The 24,209-nt window shown below is 46.1% G+C and overlaps 1 protein-coding gene across 1 annotated transcript in view; it reads left to right on the top strand.

Annotated features, from left to right (window-relative positions):
• Positions 1-1,082: 1,082 nt before the first annotated feature.
• Positions 1,083-24,209, top strand: part of CCDC6 (coiled-coil domain containing 6) — a 106,128-nt gene continuing 83,001 nt past the window's right edge. Inside the window, exon 1 of the mRNA XM_045877890.3 lies at positions 1,083-1,631. Within this exon, the coding sequence (XP_045733846.1) occupies positions 1,323-1,631 (309 nt within the window). The 5' untranslated portion in view covers positions 1,083-1,322. The remainder of the gene's footprint in view (positions 1,632-24,209) is intronic.

The following is a 24,209-nucleotide window of genomic DNA, read 5'->3' as shown; positions in this document are numbered from 1 at the left end:
AGCTGTTTTGTGTCAACAGTTTAAAGGTGTTTAGAATCATCTCACCTGCTGGGCGGATTTCCTGCAAGCTTTTCTTTGGGAGGGAAGGGGGTAATCAAAGTTTCGATTTCGAATTTCTTATACTTCAAAACTAGAACCCTGAGTTAGATCACATTAGACTAATGTTTTATTTTTAACCTATTAAAAGTTTTCTAGGAGTGGGCAAGATGGTCGTAAATAAGGGTGATGGTTACGCCGTATTCCCACTTAATCATCATTATTTGTATAGCATAATACGACGTCTGCAGTTACTTTGGAAAACTGGCACTTAAAGAGATGGGTTTTAATCCATTGAAAGTGTTTCTTTTTTTCTTCTTGGATTAGGTGAGTGTTAGTGTCTCAATCCCATTGCGTGACGCATCCTGGCCCTGTTCTCAAGATGCAAAGAGAAAAAGAAAAAGTTGCACCTTGTTTAAACAATTGAGCGCAGTATGGTTTATGAGATTATTAGGAGGAGGAGTAAAGAGAGCGGAGTGTCGCTCCCGCAAATTCTTTCTTAACTGGGTTAACCTGTGGCTGCTCCTGTTTCACCCCACTGGCTCCTGGAGGGGGAACTTTCTGTTCTCTTTGCGCTATCCTAGGCTTCCCGGTTAAGCTCACCGAGAAGATAAAACCGAAAGGGCTGCGTCTATGTTTGAAACAGACAGAGGGAGACAGGAGCACACGCAGTCGGCGGAAGATGGGGCCACGGTTCGGCCAGGGCTGGATGCGGGAGCCGGCGTGACCTTTCCACGTGTCCCCAGCACCTGCAAGGCTAGCGGGGCACTGGGTTTCCTTCTCCCGGGAGCCGGCGCGAGCCTGGAAGAGGCTGGGCGGCCGGGGGCTTAGGTCGGGGGGCCAGGAGGCCCTCCCTCGGAACTCGTGCGGTCGGTGCGCAGCTGGTGCGGAGGCTGGCCTGGCCTTCCTGCACCGGCGAGTCCCTGGACCGCGGGCCGGCGCCGGGAGGCGGGCCGCGGCGGCGGCGGCGGGCGGGTCCCGGAGCTCTCGGCCAGCTTTGTAGGGCGGCCTAGCGAGCGCGCCAGGCCCGGCTGGAGCGAGCCCCAGTGCAGTACTGCCCGAGCCCGGGCGGGGTCTCTGTTCTCTGGCAGAGGAGGTCCCTTGGCAGCGGGAAGCTCCCTCTCTTTCTCTCGCCGCCGCTCGGAGTCTGCGCCCTGCTGCCAGGCGCCCAGCTCCGCGCTCCTCTGTGCTCGCCCGGCGCCCACTCATTCGCAGCCCAGCCTTCGCCGCCGCTGCCGCCTCCCTGCTCCTCCTCCTCCTCCTCCTTTCCCCAGCCCGCCGCGGCCATGGCGGACAGCGCCAGCGAGAGCGACACGGACGGGGCGGGGGGCAACAGCAGCAGCTCGGCCGCCATGCAGTCGTCCTGCTCATCGACCTCGGGCGGCGGCGGCGGCGGCAGCGGCGGGGGAGGTGGCGGCGGTGGGAAGTCGGGGGGCATTGTCATCTCGCCGTTCCGCCTGGAGGAGCTTACCAACCGCCTGGCCTCGCTGCAGCAGGAGAACAAGGTGCTGAAGATCGAGCTAGAGACCTACAAACTCAAGTGCAAGGCGCTGCAGGAGGAGAACCGCGACCTGCGCAAAGCCAGCGTGACCATCGTGAGTGCCCCCCGGGGGTGCGCCGTGGCGCCGACCTCCGCCTGCCCCCGGGAGAGGCTGCACCTGGACCGGGCAGCCCCCGAACTCCCCGAGGCTCCGGGAACCCGTAGCAAACACACTCTCTGCCAAGAACTGCTGGCCCCCGGGGGGTGGGAGAGAGGGAGGTGTTCCTTCGGGGACACGCGAGTCTGGCCTCCCCTGAGGGTCAGGCTCCTCGCCGGGTGTGGGAGAAAGCTGCTGGACCATCACCCATGTTCCCTTTTAGCCTCTGGGGAGGAGGCCCCTCCCGGGCAGTGCTGGAGGCTGGTGGCGTGGCTTGGGGGGGGGGGCGGGGTGGGACTTTTTTCAGTCCTAGCATGCCTAAGGGGTGCGTCCAGAATCTGGGGATCCCTAGGCTGTGGGAGAGGGAGGAGCTCGGAGTCAGTTCCAGGGGCCTGACTTGGGGTACTGGGGGGGGGGGGTGCATAGCTGGGCTGGGCACTTCGCTGGCATCTGGACGGCGCTAGCTTGATCGCCCGGGGAGGGGGCGGGAGAGAGTGGCTGGGAATCCGGGAAGTGGAGTTTTCTGGCCAGGATTGAGAGGGAAGGGCGGGTACCGGAGCTGATGCTCCCACCTCCGTTGGAAATCCTTTCCTTGGTTGGGGTTGGGGTTAGGGTGCGGGGTGGCAGCATACAGCCGGGCGAATGCAGCATCTTATACTAGCCTGGACAGAGCGAAGGGTATGAAGCTTGGACAGGCTCAAACCGTGGTGAAGGGTATCGACTGACTCCTTTTCCCTTGCCGAACGAGGTGTACGTGTTTGCTTCATTGGTGGTGGAGTGCCTAGGGGTATTTTGCCTCAGAGTCTAGAGTCTTGACGAGAGAATAGGCTGTCTGTTCTGTTTCCACCTAGCCCCGCAGGCTCCCCCGAAGACAGTAAGATTAGGTGTTGTAGTCTCCTTCCTAGTGTAGCAGGCGATTAGAAAGGCCACTCAAGCCGTGATGAGGCGAAACATAACTGGCAAAAGTACACCGTGTGCTCTCACCTAATATCCCTGCCAGCTAGCCACATCATTAACATGCAGAATCCCCATACAGACAACTCTATTCAGATCAAAACAGTTTCCCAGCCAGGAGCAGAGAAGAAAATGTCAAGAAATCAAGGGGATAAATTACCATAGTTGCTGTACAATAGCTGATTAGACTGAACCTTCAGATGGAGAAAAAGGCATGAATTTGGGAATGGATCAAAGATGACAGTCTGGAAATGGGGGCAAGTTTAGGATATCCCGGTGCCAGAAAAAGTCTTCAGTGGAGGAGTGAGTGTATATGTGTGAGTGGGTGTGTATGTTCCCCAGTGATAGCTCATACATGGGACCTGGATGGCATTCTGAATTTGCTTAGGAAGCAGATTTCCACCAAAGATTCAGTGTAATTGGCAGCCTAAATAGAAATTGATTGTAGAAAGACACTTTGCATGCTCAAATCCAGCCCTGGTGAATGGAATTGGAGCAACATTCACGCCTTTCCAGACTGTCAAGTTCTTGAAGTGCCCTTTCGGTAGGAAGGGGGAGGAATTTGCAGAGGCAGGCACTTCCAAGCCTCTGTAGCTTTCTTGGCCCAGAGAGATGTCTCTGCTGAGTGGGGGTTTGAGAAGAGGGGGAAGTTGGTGGAAGCAGTTTATTTAAGGTTTGAGTTAGTAAATGAGAGAGTTAGTCTCTTGGAGAATGTGAACCACGGAAAGTAGTAAAACTTTATGAAACAGAATCCCTAGCCTCTTGCATACAGTGAGCAATTCAGGCTGTTTTTGTTTGTTTGGGAGAGGATTAGGGGGTGGAGGTACTCTGAAAGGGTATCTGTTTGATACTTGACCATATTATAAGTAGGTCTGTAAATTGTACACAAACACGTTGGCTTTGCACGGACAGACATGTTCATTCCTGGTGTATAAGATCAGAGGCCTTCTGAACACTTGGTTTGAAGAGTGTATAAGGTGGTGGCTTTATTTCTTAGCACTTACCCTCAGCTAAAACTGACATCCAACCAAATATACATTGTGAAATGTTCTGTGACCTTACTGAGTAGAGTTTTAAAATTGTTTTAGATGACAGCCTACAAGTACCAAAAGCCGCTCAGTTCTTCTTTAATCTCTGATTCATATATTTAGGTAGACAAATAAAAAATGCCTGTGGTTTACCTGGTTCCCTAGGACTTGGCAGGTGTTACTAAAGCAAACGCAGAGAAGAGATTCCTTTAAGCTTTTGAGAGTTTGGTTAACTGATCTGGGACCCAGATTGTGTTGAAGTGGTTTTGACCTCTCCGGTGTGTAATTTGGGAGGAGAAATGTATGTGACTACATGAAATGGATTTGTGGGTGTAAGGGGTCCATTGAACAACACCGTGTTGTAATTTATGTCAAGGTTAAGCTGCACAACCCATGACAACTCTAACTTAAACATAGCCCTTGTTAGTAGCTGCCTAGAAAGTTTGTGATAAGTCTTGTAATCAATTAAATGAAGGCCTTGCTAGATTTTTCACTATTTTAGTTAATTTGAAGGGAAAATGGCACCATAATCCTATTACTTACCTTCCTGCCTTTTATTATTTCCTTTACATATAATATTAACTTTCATGTTCTTGAGCATTAAAGATGATTATGGATGTCTTTCCTTACCCCTGAACATGTTCAGAAAGATACATTGCTCATTAGCCACACCATGGAGGAGAGGTACCCTCTCAATCTCTCTTTTTAAGCAGTTTATTTTTCAGAGCAGTTTTATGTTTGCGGCAAAATTGAAGGAAAGGTGCAGAGATTTCTCATATACTCCCTGTCTTCCCTGCCCCCCCCCATTATCAACATTATCCTCCAGAGTGGTACATTTGTTACAACTGATGAGCCAACTTTGACACATCATAATCACCCACGTCCATAGTTTACATTAGGGTTCACTCTTGCTGTTTGTACATTCTGTGGATTTACCATTATAGCATCATACAGAGTAGACCAAGTGCCTTAAAAATCCTCTATGCTCTGCCTTTTTATCCCTCCCTAACCTGGCAACCACTTATCTCTTTTACTGTCTTCATGGTTATCCATTAACCTACCAAAGGGCTGGTTACTTCCAACTTTTGGCATTTTTGAATAGAGCTGCAACAAACATCTGTGTGCAGGGTTTTGTGTGGACAAAAGATTTCTGCTCCTTTGGGTAAACACCAAGGAGAGCAATTACTGGATTATATGGAAAGAGTATTTTTAATTTTGTTAAGAGACTGCCAGATTGTCTTTCCAAAGTGGCTGTACCGTTTTGCCTTCCTGCCAGCAATGAATGAGAGTTCCTGTTGCTCCACATCTTTTGTCAGCATTTGGTGTTGTCAGTCTTTTGGATTTTGGCCATTCTGATAGGTGTGTAGTGATACCTCAGTGTTGTGCCCTCTTTTTTTTTTTAAGATTATTTATTTTAGAGAGAGTGTGTAAGTGGGGGGAGGGGTGGAGAGGGAGAATATCCTTAAGCAAACTCCCCACTGAGTGTGGAGCCCGATGCAGGGCTTGATCCCAGGACCCTGAGATTGTGATCTGAGCTGAAATCAAAAGTTGGCCACTTAACTGACTGTGCTTCCCGCCCCCCCCCCCACCTCCATGCCCTCTTTTAAAATCCAGTCCAAAGGCTAATAGAATTCTTAACCGTGGTCATTTCTGTCTATTTTGGTATATAAGTGCTTATTTGGATCAAACTATCCATTTAATAAAGGACTGGTTTCATGGGTCTGTGTTCTCAGCATATGTATGATAGAGGTAAGCATTATCTACAGGGAAGAATCCTCTGTATGAGGCCTTTCATCCATGTGTCCAAGTGCCTGGAGCATCTGGGAGTTACAAGCTTGGCCCTAGTGTGTTTTACTTGGGGCTTAGGGGTGGAATGGAATGTTTTGAGTGATTATCCAATTTCTCCCAGTAAATCAGCAACCAGGATGCTGATTATAGATCATAATTTCTTCTTTGGAGTGGAGAAAATAAAAAACAAATGCTCAATAACTCTGTTGAGCAGCTTTTAGATCTAGCCTAACGGCTAGATCTATCAGCTTGTGTTGTGGGTGAAAATTAATTGGAGATGATCTGATTCATTGTAGTGAGAGGTGTCTAGGGGTGGTGGTCTCTGAGCAGATGAGAAAATGCATTAGTGGGCAGTCACTGGATGGCTTCACAGCTGTAGACTGGTTAGTTGCTGGGCTTCTCAGAGTATAAGCAGAGCTTCACACCTGGCATGGCTAGTTCTCTAAGGTATGTGCTTTTCCTAGACCAGTTCAGACCTTCAGCATGTGTCTGGTTTGAAAATAAAGGCCTGAAATAAGTTACTAGTATTTAAGGATCTTTCTCTAACTATAAAATTAGTACTTTATTATAGACATTTAGGGAAATACATAAATAAAAAGGCATTTTGAGGTTATAGTAGAAAAACAGGTTGGTACTGCATGATTAGAAAACCTGGCGATTTTAAACATCACCATTGTAATGGTCTCATTAACCAATAAAAGCCACCATATAGTAAATGTTGTGGATTTGGGATTATTTACTCTGGAAGCCTAATACACTATTTTCCATTTTTAAGACTTCATTTTGGCAGACTCTGAAGCTGTCAGATTGACATTGCCCTTATAAAGAGGTGTGGTGTGTGTCATTTTTTTTTGTTGTTGTTAATTTTTTTCCCCCTTAGATTCTTAATGGAAACACCCAACTTGAGACACAACTTGAGACAGAACTTTGAGAAATGTATGACCTCACGGTTAGGTCTAATTGTATACAAGTTCAGGCTTCTTATTATTTATTTTTTTTTAAAGATTATTTATTTATTTGAGAGAGAGAGAATGAGAGAGAGCAAGCACATGAGAGGGGGGAGGGTCAGAGGGAGAAGCAGACTCCCTGCCAAGCAGGGAGCCCGATGCGGGACTCGATCCAGGGACTCCAGGATCATGACCTGAGCTGAAGGCAGTCGCTTAACCAGCTGAGCCACCCAGGCGCCCAGTTCAGGCTTCTTAAAAAGGCTATAATGTTAGATTTCTTCTGCAGTTAAAGTTCTTCATGTTCATAGGTCCCCTCTGTGTGTTTCATATAATGTATTTGATTAAAGAAACAAATCATTAGAGGAGATTATGTCAGTCTTTTGTGGTGTTCTCCTTATTTGTTTTGCTGGGGATGAGGAATAGTTCAGAGAATCACCAGTACCTGGTTTGTGGTGACTCTTGTTCAAGACCAGAGAGACTGGCCTACAGCAAAAACCTGAAATAGTCGTTGCTTATTTAAAAACTTTCAGTGGTGCCCCATCCATACCCTCTGGATCCAAGTCGACTTTCTTTCTTTCTTTTTTTTTTTTTTTAAAGATTTTATTTATTCATTTGAGACACAGAGAAAGCACTAGCAGGGGGAGTGGGAGAGGGAGAAGCAGGCTCCCCGCTGAGCCGAGAGCCCGATGTGGGGCTCGATCCCAGGACCCTGGGATCATGACCTGAGCCGAAGGCAGACGCTTAACCATCTGAGCCACCCAGGCGCCCCACCAGGTCGACTTTCTGGTTGTTTGCCAGGCTCTGCCTGGTCTGGCCTCTCGTGCTTCCAAGATGTACCCCTCATGTTCATACCCCTCGCATTCTTGAAGCTTTCACTTGGTTGAACTGCTAATTTCTGGAATTTTAATAGGTTTCTCTAACTCCTCTAGGATGTACTTCCTGTCCTTAGTCTTATTCCTTACTCCTCCCTTCCTTTCTACCTCGTAAATCCAAGTAGACTAGACTGCCTTTTCCACCCCCCACCCCGGTGTGCACTGGCATTCCCTCTTTGCCAGCCACACAGTGGATCATGTGCCCATTCATATGGTCCCACGGGACCCATCGGTCACTCCTTGCACATCCGCATCACATAGGCCTCCCCCAGCAGATGCGTACATTCCTTTCAGGGGCAGAATTTGCTTTGTTTACTCTGCTTCCCCAGTGCCTGGCATGTGGTACATACTCAAGAGTATGTTGGCTTGACTGTGGAGGCATTGGGTGGTGGAGTTTTTCGGGTTTGTTTTTGTGTTTAATGGGTGAAGGGGCCCATACTGTCTCCTGACCAAGCGCTAATAGGGCGGCTCTCCTGCATGTGCCCTGAACACCATTTCCGCCCTGGTTGGTTAAACAGACGACTAGATGGATGAATGGATACACTGTATACTTTGGGGGACTACTACAATCAACCTGAGTCCCAAGCTCTTGCCTTCTAACCATGAGTGATGTTGTAGGCTACCTTGTAGCATATATCTAGGTGTTCATGATACATTTCACCTCTGAAAGGGGACAAAGTGTCTTTAGGTTCACCTTTCCAAGGATTTTTGAGCCAGGTTTTTAGGGGACAAAGTGGCTCTGTTGGAAGTGTCAGATTTACCCCTTCAGTTTTGGTGATGGTGACAGATCACTCCAATGTTTCTCACAACTTTTGTTAATGTTAAAATGCCCCCCAGCTGCCCGTGGGAAGCAGCTTCGGGCTATCACGCATCTATATAGGTACCAGTCACCTGGAGCACTAGTTGGGGAGGTATCTGCAAACAGGATTGGGAGGCTTGCTGAATCCTTGTGGATGCCCACATGTGGCTTACAGAGTGGAACTTCAGGGGGTTGATAATAGTGTCACACACAGTGTGCTTGCATTCTTTTTTTCTTAAATCATTCCTTGCAGAGATAATTGCATTTACACCTAGAAATGCTAATCTGAGCTTTTTAAACCACAGCCAGGCTGAACAAGGAGGAACAGCCCTCTTCCTTTCTCTTTCCCATACTTCTTCCCTCAGTGGGTAGGAGTTTCTTTTTGTTTTCAATCACAGTGCAGCTTCTTTTAGGTAGATTGAATTGTCAAAGGTGGTGACGTAAATATTCACAGGTTCAGTGTGTTCTTGCTTAGTGGTGGTTAGTTGAAACTTTCCTGACAGGGACACTAATGCTCTGGAAAATGTTTCTAATTGTCAGGATCTCAGAGGGGTGTTCACTTGCAGACTCTTCCTTCTTCCCCACTACTGTCAAATTTTCTTTTATGGCTGTCAAGTTTACAGCTATGAATTTTATTCCAGTGCTCATTCCACTAAATTACAAATCTCACTTTGTGGAAGTGTTCTTTTTTAGGGAGAAGAATGCTCAAAGGGTAGTTAATAGATTTATGGTTATTTAGAAATAACTCACCCCCTTACTTACTGTTGGTCTCTAGATCTGATGTATGGGGTGCAGTTTAGTGATTAAAATTCTTTATAAAATTAAAAAATTTATTAGAGCACGAGTTGGGGGGAGGTGGGGAGCAAGGGAGAAACAGACTCCCTGCTGAGCAGGGAGCCCTATGCGGATGTGGGGCTGGATCCCAGGACCCCGATCCCAGGACCCCAGGATCATGACCTGAGCTGAAGGCAGACGCTTAACCTGCCGAGCTACCCAGGCACCCGGTTTTATAATACTTGTTTAATGATGGGAAATTTTCTGTGATTTCTTTCCCTCCTCAGTAAGGCGCAAAATGGCATGTGATGAATACAGCCTGAAATAGGCACCATTCCACCTACAAGTACTTATGAACAAACGGCCTACTGTGTGCCAGTACTCTGAAATATCCAGAAGGAATGTAAGGGCTTCTTTAGCAGCCAGCCAAGGATTGCACTTGACTTTCATCCAGCTTGGCCCTGGCTTGGTGCTGTAGGGAATTCAGAGCAGAGGGAATGGTCCTTCTTCCCTCTCCAGCACTTTCCAGTCCAGAGAGTTAGGAAGTGCAGAAATCACCCACATGCAGGTGGAAGCAAGAAAGGAAGTTCTGCAGACTCTTGTCTGGGTTCCAGGGAGGGCTGTGTTACCCTCTCTGTTTTGTTGAGTACCTTTAAGAGAAACGATGTGTCATATTCACTCACAGTTTAATTAGCCTGCAGTTTATTTTGTAAGGCAGAGAGATGGGGAGAGCTGTTGCTCAATTTGTCTGTGTCGAGGTGGCACGGGGAGGCTTTTTGTTTGTTTTTAATTTTCTTTTTTATGTGGTGATGATTGAAAAGAAATGTCATTGATGTTTTAATTTCATAATTTGCATCTGCCTGTAGATCGAAATTATCTAGGTGGTTTTGCCTCTATTCCTGTTACACCCAGAGGCCCACCCACGTTCCTTTCATGGAATACTGTTGGACGGATTGAATTTCCTAAGTCTTTAATCCAGAGCTATGCGAAAGTAAAGACTTCGTACATTAAAGTTAATTAGAGATACTAGTTTATGGGCAATTCCAAATTCCAGAGTTTTAAAAAAGCAGTGTTGATTGACGGGATAATCTTCCACGCATCTGTTCCAGATCAAACCAGCCTCCTGTGGGTGCCAGGTGTGTGTCCAGAGTGATCTGGTTAATACCCTCCAGGGCATCTCAGGGCACTTTGGATCAAATGAGGCCACTTGGTACTGAGGAGCAGAGCTCGGATGCTCAGCCAGACGTTGGTCATGATTCAAAAAAGTTTTCCATAGAAGGAAAGAGGAAAGTGAAAGAATGAAAACATGGAGTATGCACGAGCTAAAGGAAGTTCTTAGAAATCTAGTACCTGCACTAGATTAAACACGGCATGCGTTGCTCTCCTAAGCAGAGTCTTTTCTGTGCTATCGGCGTTTTTGAGGTTGTGTTAGAAAGGCTAAAATAGCCTTGAGAAAAATAATTTATTTGGTGTTTAATTATAGAAGGAGCTTCTCGACTTGTGACATTATTTGTATGTAAGTGGTGAGTTTTTTTTTTTCCTGTTATCCTAATATACCAACTCAAATAATAACTTTTATTCTGTTGAGTTATTTATTTATTTATTTTTTTTGGTCTTCACTAGACAGGCCTTAATTTATCTAAACAAAGACATTTGCTGAGAGTCAAAACATTGTGTCTCTGCTTCATTTAGTAGCTCCTGATTATAGAAACACTAAAATTTGAGGTGGAAAAAAAAATTGGCTAGATGATTTTAACATCTTTGTTAACCAAAGAGCACAATTTAAATATATATGCCATAAAGTAGAGGCTTGGACATCTTCAGGTACAAATCACTAACCACTAAGGTGCCATTTCTTTTGTAAAACATATTAATTATTTCATATCATTTTGAACCTTGAATGCGTGTAGCCTTTTTTTTTTTTTTTTAAAGATCTATTTATTTACATGAGAGAGAGCATGAGCAGGGGTGGGGGGGGAGAGGGAGAAGCAGGCTCCCCACTGAGCAGGGAGTCCGACGCTGGAGCTTGATCCCGGGACCCTGAGATCATGACCTAAACCAAAGTCAGATGTCCAACTGACTGAGCCACCCAGGTGCCCCTGTGGCCTTATTATTATTATTATTATTATTATTTAAAGATTTCATGTATTTATTTGACAGAGAGAGCAGGAACACAAGTAGGGGGAGTGGGAGAGGGAGAAGCAGGTTCCCCACTGAGCAGGGAGCCTGATGCGGGGCTCCATCCCAGGAACCTGGGATCATGACCTGAGCCGAAGACAGACGCTTAATGACTGAGGCGCCCTCCCAGGCGCCCCGACTTGTAGCCTTATTATTGAGAAATATCTTAGGTATCTGGTGAAGAGGGCCAGTGACTTTTTTTTGTGTGATTAAAAAAAAAAATTATGGTAAAATATATATATTAAGTTACCAGTTTAACCATTTTTAAGTGCACGGTTCAGTGGCATTAAGTACATTCACACTATTTTGCAGCCATCGCCACCACCCATCTCCAGAACTTTATTATTATCCCAAACAGAAATGGTCTCTGCACGGTTACTAAACAGTGGCTCCGTTTTCCCTACCGCCAGCTCCTGATAACCTCTATTCTTGGTGAGTTAAAAACTTTTTTTTTTTTTTAAAGGAAAAAATGTGCTCTGATCCACAAAAGCAGCTAGCTGGGTTTTTGTGGTCCTAATGTTGAAGTTATGAATTTGGTCCTAAAAACATATTTTTAAAAATATTTATTTATTTTAGATAGAGAGCCTGAGTGAGGATGGGTTACAGAGGGAGAGAGAGAATCCTGAAGCAGACTCCCCACTGAGCACAGAGGGGCCAGAGGTGGGGCTCTATCCGCCCCCCCCCCCCCCCCCCGGACCCTGGGGTTATGCCTTGAGCCGCTGAAACCAAGGGCCACTCAACCTACTGGGCCTAAAAACATTTAATTATTTTTTATTTTTAAAGATTTTATTTATTTGTCAGAGAGAGAGAGCACAAGCAGGGGTAGCTGCAGGCAGAGGGAGAAGCAGGCTCCCCGCTGAGCAGGGAGCCTGATGTGGGGCTTGATCCCAGGACTCCAGGATCATGACCTGAGCTGAAGGCAGATGCTTGACTGACTGAGCCACCCAGGCAACCTAAAAACATTTTAATTAAAGTGCTATTGATATCTTGCTCCATCTTCGGTTTTTATTGCCTGTTGGCTGTCCCACATCTGGTTCTTTTCTGTCCTTCAACAAATGTGGACAGTCCCCAGACCTGGGCTCAGTGCTTTGGTCCTATTTTGCATTTAGGGTAAGCACCCAAAGGTGGAGAACCTTGGGAGGGAATAACTCACTGTGAAGGCTTGTCCTCTAGGAAAGGAAAGGACTTTGCCCTGACACCTAACACTGTGATCACAGGGCTATAGATGAAAAAAAAATGCCATGTATTGATAATTGTTGAAGGTAGGTGATGGGTATATCTGACTATTCAGTGTACTCTCAAAACAAATAGGAAGTCTATTATACTACCTACTTTAAATCTTTCTTTTAAGATTTTATTTATTTGAGAGAGAGAGAGATCGTGAGCAGGGGGAGTGGGAGAGGGAGAAGCAGACTCCCTGCTGAGCAGGGAGCCCGATGCGGGGCTGGATCCCAGGACCTCAGGATCATGACCTGAGCCAAAGGCAGATGCTTAACTGACTGGGCCACCCAGGCACCCCCCCCCCTTTTTTTTTAAATGAAATGGGTTGTAAGCATTTAATATCCTTGATAGCATTTGAAATAAACCATAATTTAAGAAAGTTTGAAGAAAACAAAAGGTTGAAGAAATGAATAACAATTCTTATTGACCAGCATTGCTCTGTTTCCAAATCCTGTTGTGTTGCTGTGGTAACTGCTCATGTTCATGCAGTGCTTACTGTGGGCTAGGCACTGTTGGGAAGGGTTTGCTTATAGCATCTTCTTGAACCCTCGGTGCTCTCCTGTGGGATCAGGACTGCCGACATGCACAGCTCGCATGAGCACCCTCAGGCTCAGAGAGGTTCTGTAACTTGCCAGCCCATCCAGGTCGGCCAGGTGGGGCCGGGATTTGAACTCAAGCCTGTCCTCAGAGCTTATGTGCCAGGCCACACAGCCCGTGGGAGGGTGGGCTATAAATCAGTTTATGATAAGTTTTATCTTTATTTTGTCGTGGGCGTTTTCCTCCTAGTTGTTTCTTCAGTGAGACTGGTCAGGGCTACCCCATTACCACAGCACATTCCCAGGATGCCAGGCCCAAGCGAGTGTTTCCAGGGTAGCGAATCCCTGCCTTGGAAAAGAAGCCATGATGGAAGGGTACCTCCCATGCGGGGGCGGAGGGGGGCAGTCCCTGCTCCCCTTTCTGACTCGGTCCCCCTCCAGTAGTGTGTCCACCCCTGTGCCCTGTCCAGAGCACCCCAGTAGGTTGCCCCTCTGCTTCCAGCACAGCCATTTTGGATTCTCCCTTCTCCCTCCCTTCGCCCCTGTCCCAATCTGGAATCAATCTCTTTGTACTTATTTTATAACCTCTACTTAAAAATAGCCTGACTAGCACAGTCATAGTGGATTTTTTTTTTTAGATGTATTGATCACCTGCTGTATACGAGGCAGTGTTCCGTATATAACAACTGGGATGAGACAGCATAGGGGAAGTTGGTGAAGGGCCCCTGACTCAATCTAGAAGTGGGGACCATAGTCAAGGAGGGCTTTCTCTCTCTCTCTGGAGGTGAATTTTAAGCAAAAATCTGAAGGATAAATGGAAGTTAATCTAGAGGAAGATGGGGGCAGGGGTGGTGTCAGGAGGGACACTCCCCCCTGACTCTGGAACCTGAATGTGGGGAAAGAAGGCCAACTGGGGAGGAGAGCAGGACCCTGCTGGGCAAGTCCTGGGTTCTATCCAGGGGCTAACTGCAGAAGGGGGAGGAAGGGAGGGGGCAGGAGAACATTAGGAGCATTTCTGTGTTTTCATAATCTGCTCTGGCTGCTCAGTGCAGCCATTTGTATTTTCCTTCTCTTTGAAGGCAGGTACTTTGTCATTCGTCACCTATGGCATGATCTGTCTTATTCCATGATGACCATAGCTGCATGGTACAGTCTTACTGTGTGCCTGGTACAGTTCCAAGTGCTTTCGTTAGGGACTCATAGCAACCCTCTGCCTTCCCCATGTCCTGGGTGAAGCAGTGAGGTGCAGGACTGTCAGCAACCTCTTCGAAGGTCACAGTAAGTGGTAGAATAGGGATTTGAACACAGGCAGCCTGAGGGTACCTCGCATGGTGACTGGTGCATAAAAGCTCTGCCATTTGATGGATCATTTGCGTCTCTCCCCAGCCTTGACGCTGTAGTAGATGCTCAGTAAGCTTTGTGGAATTTGTTTTGTGGGGTGCCCAGGTTTACTTTTTATAAACTAACGGGACTATGATGTGCTTACAGTAAAGGGCACAAGATTTGAATGCACAGACTTATGCCAAATGAACTTACAAATGAATTCACCAGTGTAATCATCACCCTGCTCAAGATACATGCTATCCTCCGCCAAGCTGCCCTGTACTCTGTTCCAGTCACCACGCCCCAAAAGGTCACCTGGTCCTGACTTCTGTCACTACAGATTTGCTTTGCTTATTTTTAAGCTTCATGTGAATGGTTTTACACAGAACGTATTTACTGTGTGCTGGATTCTTTGATTTGCTGTCCTAGTTCATACATTTACTAACAGGAAACTATGTTAATGCACGGAGAGGTGGGTTTGTTTTACTGCGGTGCAGTCTTCCACTGTTTGCATATCTGTGGAATTGTTCTGGTGCGTGCCCTCGGGGTCGCCCACTGCGTGAAGGGAGTGTGGCACGCCAGAGGATACTGGGCCCTGCGGGACGTGGGTTCCAGTTAGTGGAGGTTCTAGCTGCTTTGCCAGGTGAGTTATATTGCATTCAGAGCCTTTGAGCCTTGGGGGAACTTACCTGTTAAAACTACGGTCTTTAGGGTTAATGGCAGTGTTGCTTGCATCCCACTGTTGTCGTTAAGGATAAAATGAGACAACACACATTAAAGTGTTTTGGTAATTTGTGAATTATTATTCCTGTGGAAAATGGCACCCCCCATACTTTCTATTGTTTTCCAAAATGTATTTCAAAATCAAAACTGTTCTTGATAATTCTGTAAGGTGACGGTACCAAAATAATGTCTGGAAGGCTGACGGGAGGAAGTCGAGGCAGCAAGCCCCGAGCTCTGGAGACCCGAGCCTGGGGAGCTCTGCGTCCTGATTTCTTGGGGCCTGCGGTTCTCTGGCACTTGGGGATGCCTGGGAACTTGGCCGATTCCCTGGGGTTTGGTGAGTCAGGATTAAGCCCGCCTGTGTGGTGTGTCAGAGTAACAGGAGGACAGGAGGCAAACATGTATTTCTAAAAGATCCATGTTTTTCTTGTAGGCTGGTTCTAGGGCTCTTGGCATTATTTCTCGGAAAAAAAAAAAGCCAACGTGCGTTTTCCCAGTTTTCTGTCTTTAGCACGTAGGCAGGAGCTCATCAGCCTGCTTCTCTGTCCTGCGACTTTTGACCCTGTTTCAAGGAGTATGGATTCCAGAGGGTGGGCTTTGATGGCTCAGACAAGAGTGCACTCCTGTCTAAGGAACAGAAGCCAAAACATGACTGTCTTTGAAACCGACTGACTTTGCAGGTTTGCAGGACCCACACAGTGGAAGGACAGCCCCAGCTTTTGAGCCAGGGTCAGGGCTGTGGGAGGCCGGTAGTTTTCTGTTGGCAGGGGACTCCTCAAGTGACCTGTTTTCTTTCTGTGGCCTCTGGGTCTCTCTCTAGCAATAGGAATGGTCACCTCGGGACTTCTTGAAGGTTGAAGGAACACGCTTTTCACCAGAGCACAGTTATGGTTTTATTGTCCTGGTGTGAAGGCTTTTGGGATGATGGAAGGGGGCAAGGAGGACAGTTAGTATAATTCAGGGACTCAGCTGGCACTGTAAATAAGTTAAAGTAAGGCTTCTTGAACCCAGGAAAGCCCTTCACTCTGTCGCTGAGGAGATGTGGCTGTAAGCCAAGACTATTGGAGTCTTTTGGTCTCTCTTCAGTCTGCCTCCCAAACTACTTTGAATGCCTTCCCCTTCTTTTTCAGGTAAGGGAGATTAGCACTAATGACTATAATCCCCTTATTTGGTTGGTTCTTACTTGGCCCAGAGCCTTGTAGCTCTGGGTCATTGGAATCTCTGTTGGGCGATGTGAAAAGGCACTTGGAATTCACTTGTTAGCCCACAAATGAAAACCATGAGGGTTTGCTGCTTTTCATAAGTACAGTGTATTCTTTCTCTAGTTCTCACATTCCTGTGGGTTCCACTGCTCACCTTTTTTGTTTTTATGCTCTTAATTTTATGTGTTGCAGATTAGCATTCTCCATTAGGCCATCTGTGTGAATTATCCCTCCTTTTAGTTTTATTCATTAGCTCCTTTCTGTTTTTCCACCCCAGGATTCTTTGAGTGAACTTGGTGTAATGGAGAGAAATTTGGAAACCAGATAGGGTTGCCAGATTTAGCAAATAAAAACAGGATGAGGAGCCATATTTAAAGTTCAGATAAACAACGAGTAATTTTTTAGTGTATGTATGTTCCAAATGTTGCATGGAACATACATATACTAAGAAATGATCTGAAATGCAAATTTAACAGGGCATCCTGTATTTTATCTGGCAATCTTAAAGCCCATAGGACTTAAAAAAAAAAAAAAAAATCTCAGTTCTGCTTCTTCCTAGTCTGTAATCATATGGCAGTTTACCTGACCCCTAAGACACCATGTCTTCTCTAAAAATCGGTCGTAGTATCTTAGCTCTCAGGTGTGAGGGATGAATGATGTGACTTATGAAAGCCCTCAGGACACAGTCAGCCCACAGTCTTCTTTTCCCTCTTTGTTCAGTGATTATGGATTTGCCCATCTTCTTTTTCTCTCTCTCATGAAGCCACCCCAGTGTCCTTTCCTTAGTGTGGCTCTTTTGGGTTTTCAGGACGTCAGCTCCTCTTCTTCCTCAAGCTGCTTCAGTTTGCTTTCACTTTTTCTGCCCTTCTCCCACCAACTTCCTTATTTCTTCCTCTCTGGAAGCTATCTTTGACTGTATGCCTCAGGTGTCCCCTTTTATTTGGCCACATGTGACCAGCCCCCTTGTTTCATTTCTCCTTTCCTTCTGAGCCTGAAATGGCACAGAGGGAACGGGGCCTCTTGGCCTCTTGCTGTTTGTGGGGCCAGGCGACAATCACATACTATTTTGGGGCCTCTGTTTTCTTCGTTCACTGGGAAGACTTGTTTAGAGATCAGGGATGGCAGACTGGCAGCTTGCATTTGGCCCATAGCCAGTGGTTTAGCTTCAGAGTTTTGAGACTTCTGAAAGAGAATATTGTAGGAAAGGCACGGATGCTCTGATTGGTCTTGGGTTGGGCATCATACCTCTCGTTTCTCACGCCTGCAGCTGCACGTGCTTATTTTCTTCCTGTTCGATGGCAGTTGAATTTTAGACCCCTGGAGCTATGCTCTCATAATGACTAATGATGCCAGTGTGTACTGTTTGAGTTAGCTCTTGAAACAAACCACAGGGTACAATTATCGCAACTTTCCAGACTGCGAGAACCTAGGTACAGGGGAGGTTAACTTGCCAGGGTCGTTTGGCTGGTAGGTGGTAGGGCCAGCATTTGGCAGCCTGCCCCTGGACACCCTGTCCGTAACCACTGTGTTGTCTCCATGCAGCTGGAAGGTTCTATGAAATTCCTTGTAGGAGCTGGAAATATAGCACAATTTTGTTTATTTAAATTCATAATGTAAGTCCTTGCCTTATGGTCTGGGAAATTGCTGTAATTCATGGGTGGTGAATCCACAGAATCAGTTTCCCTCAAAAGCATCCTTCTTCTGTCCCTTAAAGATGTTTCCAGGAGTTTTCTCTTCCTATGGCCTTCTTCTAACATTTATTTTTATTTTTAAAGATTTATTTATTCATTTTAGAGATAGAGAGCCTAAACTGGGGGGAGGGGCAGTTAGGGAGGGGGGAGAGAATCTCAAGCGACTCCCTGCTGAGCAGGGAGCCTGACGTGGGGCTCAATCTCACCACCCTGAGATCACGACCTGAGCTGAAACCAAAAGTCGGACCCTCAACCGACTGAGCCACCCAGGTACCCTCTTCTTCTAACTTGTAAAAGATTATGAGGTATCCTTGGTGTTTATTTAACTCAGGAGTTTTTGGATACCTACCAAGTGCCAGCTCTACACTTGGGATGTCCTTTTAGGAGCAGGGCAGCCTCTGATGAATAACTGAGTGCCCCCTGCCCTGGGCTACGGGCATCGAAAGCCCAAGCAGACCTTGGGTCTGCCGTGAAGAAGCTCAGAGGCTGGCCAGAGGGACAGGTGGGAAAGCAGTGACCATGCCACGGTTGAAGGAAGATGGTGAATTGCCCACTCAGGGCTCACACAGGCAAAAGGAAACTGCAGAATGAGAGGATTTAATCCAGGGACTGGCTGCCCTGGTGGGAGAGTTGCTGAGAAGCTGACTCCTTGGGGAAATGCAGTGAGACTGCAGTTTGGAACAGGGGAGGAGGAGGTGTTATCAGAGCCCAGGGGCTGCCCGGGGTGGAGAAGAAAGGGAAAAGACACCCGGTTTCTCCCTTCTCCCGGCCTCCAGTCTCCTGCCAGTGCCTCTTACCCGCTAAGTCCAGTGGAAGTGAGCTGGCTTCAGGGACCGGGGAGTTGCAGCCCTCAGAGGTCATCCCTGCCTTGCAGAGCAGGAGAAGGGCAGTGCAGGATCTTGGGCCAGACAGACCTGGGGCTGGCTCAGGGACAGATGAAAATGGAATGGCTGTGTTTGGCCTGGGCAGCGTTGGACACTTTACAGAGGACACAGTGTTGGCGGACTTGGAGGTTTTCTTTCCCCAGGAGGATGTGCGGGAAGGGCATTCCAGGGAGGAGGGTCTGCACGGACAGAGGCACGGCAGCTCGGAACCACAGGCTGCACCTGTGCGAGCGCCTGCAGCCCCGAACGGCTGAATCGATCCGCGAGGTCTTTCTTCCGCCTCAGGAGCCCCTTGCGGGAGAAGGCTTGTGTGTCTACGTTGTCATGTATGGCTGACATGAATTCTCTCCCAGGGGCGAGCCAGGTGGGGAGCCCGCCCCCTGAATAGCCCCAAGTCCAGCCGCTTCCCACCGCTGCGGACGCCGCGCAGCGCAGGGGGAGAGGAGTTCGTGGCCGCTGCCACGGCCGTTGGGTGCCCGCGCCCCGTCAAGGGCGCCAGGGCTCTGGCCCGCGTGCTGCCACCTCGGGAGGCCACCCGGCAGCTCCAGCTGCTGGCTTAGTGGCCTCGTCTCCTCGAGCAGTGTCTGGCACTTGAGCATGTGTTAGAATACACTTCTCACATTCTCCTCCTGTGAAATTGGTTTTTATGATGTTAGAGGATTTTGTTTAAACTTTTCATTATGGAAAATTTTAAGCATACACAAAAGGAAAGTGAATTTATAAACCACCCAGCTTGACCAGTTATCAACACACGGTCAGTCTCGAAGTTGTTTCACCTATAAATAGTTCAGTTTGCCTCACTGATAAGGATTTATCACCACATACCTTTACATACCACATTTAAGAAAAAAAAGTAATATTTCCTCTAGTAAATATGTGTTTGAAAGGTAAACAGGAGAGACTTTTCTGGAATCAAATGTGTTATCCTTGCTTCTCTGCTTTAAGCCTTTACCCCTGTGCCTGAGGTTGCTGGCCCCAGATCTGAGTCTCTTCCTGCTTAGTGTGCTGGCAGCTGGTATGGGGGACCTTTTACCTGCTGCTCGGCTTCTCGGTACTAGTTACCCAAGCATCCTAGTCCTGCTGGTTCTGCCCTCAGGAAGGTATGCAGTCTGGCTTCCCAGCCCTCATGCTGTACAATGCTATGGCTCCCAGGTCACTGTCTCTTGCCCATGGGGCAAGAGTCTTGGCTTCTTCAGCTCTACTGCAAAGAAACCTGAAGTGAGGCATCCTTTGCAGTCTTCCCTGGGAGCTTTAGCTGTGAAACGTCTGAGCATTGTGGAGGAATCACACCTTACGAAGATGGGCTGGCATCTAGAGCTTCTAGAAAGTCTGGCATGGTGTATGTGAAGCCATGCAGGGCTGGAGAGCACCAGACAGGAAGCTGTGGGCAGTGTGTGCAGACGGATGTCTTCTGGACAGGAGAAAAATGAGCATCTCTGCCCAGAATCTGCAGCTCTGAAATCTGCAGCTTATGCAGCAGATAGATTCAGAATGGTTTCAACTTGGTTATTTCATGTGAGTCTCACAGGAAGTCTGTGGGGTGGGTAGTGGGAGTCTCAACTGAAAAACAAAGGATCAGGTGAAATGTGTTGAAATTATTGGCCATGGAACAGTGCTGATAAATGGGACAGATGGGATTTCAAGGTAGATGGCCAGTGTTCCTTCCACTCTGTCAGCTCCTTGGCTGAAGTGGGTAGGAGGTGGTGAGATTCCTTTTACCAGAAGTTCTCCAAATCCTTGCTTGACCTCAGCAAGAAGGACCAGTCCATGTGGTAATGAAGCCTCAGTGAGGGCTGGTGTTGGGTGGCCAAGCCCTGACCCTAGGAAAAGAAATGCACACAGAGTCCTAGCTGTTGAAGTGACCTCCATGGGATGGCCTAGACAATGTTACTTTGCTCTCATTTGCCTAAGTCAACTAGTGTTTAAAGTGGGCTGCTGACTAGGGGTTTGGGATTTGGCTTATTTTCAGAGCAGTTCCTCTTTGTTGGGATTAATTTGGCTTCTATAGCTAATAGCTGGTCACCTTTCAGTCTGTGGGTCCCAGGCGTTCCTGTCCATCCAATGCACCTGGAGAACTTCAAAAATCATGTACCTGGGGTCTCGTCCTTCACTGTCTGAGGATGGGAGCCCCCGGCATTAGTATTTTTAAAAATTCCCGGGTAATTCCAAAATTACCAGCAACAAAGTTTGGGAACCACTAGTCTATATATTTGTGAATACATATTAATTTCACCTGTGGCTTGAAAAAGATGCTGCCATTAAAAATGGTTTTTTTTTCCCCCCACTAGTTATTTCTCTACAGCTTTCTTGAGCTGTCATTGACATGTAGCCCTATATAAGTTTTAGGTGTACGTGTTGATTTGATAATCTTATATATTGTGAAATGATTACCACTATGGCATTAGCTAACACCTGCATCAAGTCACATAATTACCTAAAAAAATCTGATTTTTTAATTGGCATTTTTTGAATAGAAAGGCATCTCATGATATGCGCTCCCCTTCCCTATTACACAAAAGGTGGTGTAGATGATTCCTTGTGTGCCTTTTTTCTGTTCCACTTACTTATATGTTGGAGATTTTTCTGTAACAGTACATTCATTACTTCCTCATTCTTACAGTTGCATGGTAATCATTGTATGGCTGTCTCTTCCCATTGGGCATCCAGTTTGCTTTCAGTTTTTGGTCTCACATTGTTACAGTAACCTTGCACATGGATCATTTTGCATGGGGGTGAATATATCTAAGAGGACACATTGCCTTTGCTAATGCTTATCTAGTGCATACTATGTACGGGCCACTCTCTTAAATCTTTTCCTTATATTGGCTGAATCCTCACATCAGGCCTGTGAGGTAGCCAGTATTATCTCCATTTTACAGATGAGGAAATTGGGACTCACCAAGGATTGGTGACTTGCCCAAAGTCCCACCCCAGAGAGGGGCAGTACCAGAATTTACACCTGGATGAGTTGACTCCAGAGACATTTCTTCACTTTTGAAATACTGCATTTCTGGGTAAATTCCCAAGAGTAATATTGCTGGGTCGGATGGACTATGTATGTGTAACTTGAATAGACATTGCCCAGTTGCCCTAAATGGGGCTGGCACTAATTTACATTTCCATTAGCAAGATAGGAGGGATAGTATGGTGGCCCAGTACCACGCTTTTATCCAGTTTGGATGTTGCCAATCTGGTAGACAAGAAATGGCATCTTGGTGTGATCTGCAGTTCTCTCAAGGGAATGGGCAAGCCTTTTCTCCCTTGTTTGTAAGAGCATTTGTGTTTCCTTTTCAGCAAATGCCCATTTCATAGTCTTTCTTGATTGTCTGTTGGGATGTTGGTCCTTCTCTTAGCCATTTTCTCAGCACTCAGTATATTTCAGAGACTTGCCCTTTTTTCTAATTTTGAGTTGGAAAAAAATTTCCCACTTTCCCTTATTTTTTTGACTTGGCTTTTGGTGTTTTTGTTTGTTTGTTTTTAAGCCACAGTGAAGTTTCTTCATGCATTCTCATGTCATTTATAACCTCAGGAAATATTATGATGTTAGGTAAAACTTTACTGTGTATTTACTCCTTTGGGAAAAAATGTAGGATGACTACTATTATGTTTTTGTTTATAAATGATATATGGTGCATTTAAGAGAGATTCAGAAGAAATCATAGAAGAAATGATGTTAGATATTCTTTTAAATTGCATTAAATGACTTCAATTCATGGCTTAATATTAGAGGCACATCTGGTGTCTTTTAAAGTCTCATCTTTCTCTATACTATCACTTTATATTTCATGTATAATCCTGAATTAGGATAAATCTTCCATGATGAATTGATCAATTACTGAATTATTTGCATCTTGGATACTATTAGTGTAACATTTTCCTCTCTCCAGAACCTTCTTAAATGGACTTAAGGTTAATTGGCATTATTTCTCTCTCCTGGGCAGTTTCAGACTCTTTTATCTGGCGGTTTTATTTTACTCTGCAGTATTTTCCATTTCCCCTGTTTAAAGATAGGTTGAAAGCTCTGGACCGTAAATTAAATTTAACTTTCTTCCATATTGACCACTTAGTCATTTTCTTTCATCTCTGAGGTATTTCTGAGGCCATTATTTGTCAGGCACTGTGGTAGGATCTAGGGGATATTCCTGCCTCTTAGGGCTTATTTTCTAGCTGGGGGGAGGGGAGGAATAGACATCAGACAACTAATTTTAAGTTGTCGAGTTAAGATTGTGATAGATGAAGGGGCGCCTGGGTGGCTCAGTCGGTTAAGTGACTGACAGTGGCTCAGGTCGTGATCTCAGTGATCTCAGGGTCCTGGGATCGAGCTCCCTGTCAGGGTCTTCGCTCAGCAGGGAGTCTGCTTCTCCCTCTCCCTCTGCCCCTCCCCCTGCTCATGCTCTCTCCCTCTCTCAAATAAATACAATCTTTTCTTTAAAAAAAAAAAAGGTTGTGATAGATGCTTTGAAAGAGATGCATATGGTTTTGAGAGGATACAATCGGGAATTCTGCTAGTTTGGGGCTGCCAGGGAGGGCTTTCCTGAGGTGACATTTAGGCTGCCATCATCTGAATGATAAAAGTCAGCCATGGAGAGGATTGGTAAAAACATGTTGTGGGCCAAGGGAACAGGCCATGCAAAAATCCTGAAAGCAACAGAAGCTTGGCAAGTTTGAGGAACCGAGAGATGAGTGTGGTCAGAGTGTGATCTGGATGTGGCCTGAGGAAGGATCTGGAAGTAGGTGGGGCCAGTTTTGACAGGGTTCATAGTCTGTCTTCTGATGGCTACTGTGAATAAAACCTGAACCAGTGGTAAAATATGTAAGACATCCATTTGAAGGGAAGAGACTTTATAGCTTTATCTCTTGCTGTCTTCAAATTCTGGAGCTGAGAATACCCTAAGTGTCCTTTATTGCTAGTCTAATGCTTATTTTTACAAATGATAGACCAGGGAAATGACACTGGTAGCCAAAGTGTCAGAACTTGAACCCACGTAATAAACTGTTCTTTGTACTCTGCACTTTCTTTTCCCTCAGAAACATGGGTTGTGACTAAAAATTGAAATGCGTTCTGATGTGTGGTTTTATCCTGATTTGTATGAGAAATCTTATAAAGGTATAAAAATTAAATCACTTAAGAATTTTGTTGAGCAATACTTATTATCACACAAAAGAGGAGACTGTCTTCTAGAATGTGGTCTCTGCTGAAGTCATGTCCTTGCTTCTAATCCTACAGCCTGAGTACAACTTTTAGTATCTAGAGCATCTACTTCAAGGAGCAGTGCTGGCATATGTGCTTTTTAAATTAGGAATAGTTTTTATTCCAGTGACTATGCCATTCTAGAACTTTCTTCAGATGAATAAATTTGGCCTGCAAAAATAGCATTTTAATCCATTCTTTTTTAGTTTTTCATTAGGATGTGTTTTTGCCAATACTCTTCATATTTTAAAATCCAAATGTGGCAAAAAAGATTTACTGCTTGTTAAGCAAACTTTCTGACTTGGTTGGGGGATTGGAGAAAGAATGAAGATGGAGCGTCTGTAGATATAGGAGTAAATGTATCCAAAATGGATCCCCACCCCCCTCCCTTCACACTTTGTTCTGTGCTCATTCTAGTTAAAAGG

Source organism: Mirounga angustirostris, unplaced genomic scaffold, assembly GCF_029215605.1.
Source record: "Mirounga angustirostris isolate CCGP_5_RB_7025 unplaced genomic scaffold, mMirAng1.0.hap1 SCAF_6, whole genome shotgun sequence".
Taxonomy (NCBI): domain Eukaryota; kingdom Metazoa; phylum Chordata; class Mammalia; order Carnivora; family Phocidae; genus Mirounga; species Mirounga angustirostris.
This window is presented reverse-complemented; position numbering and strand designations above follow the sequence as displayed.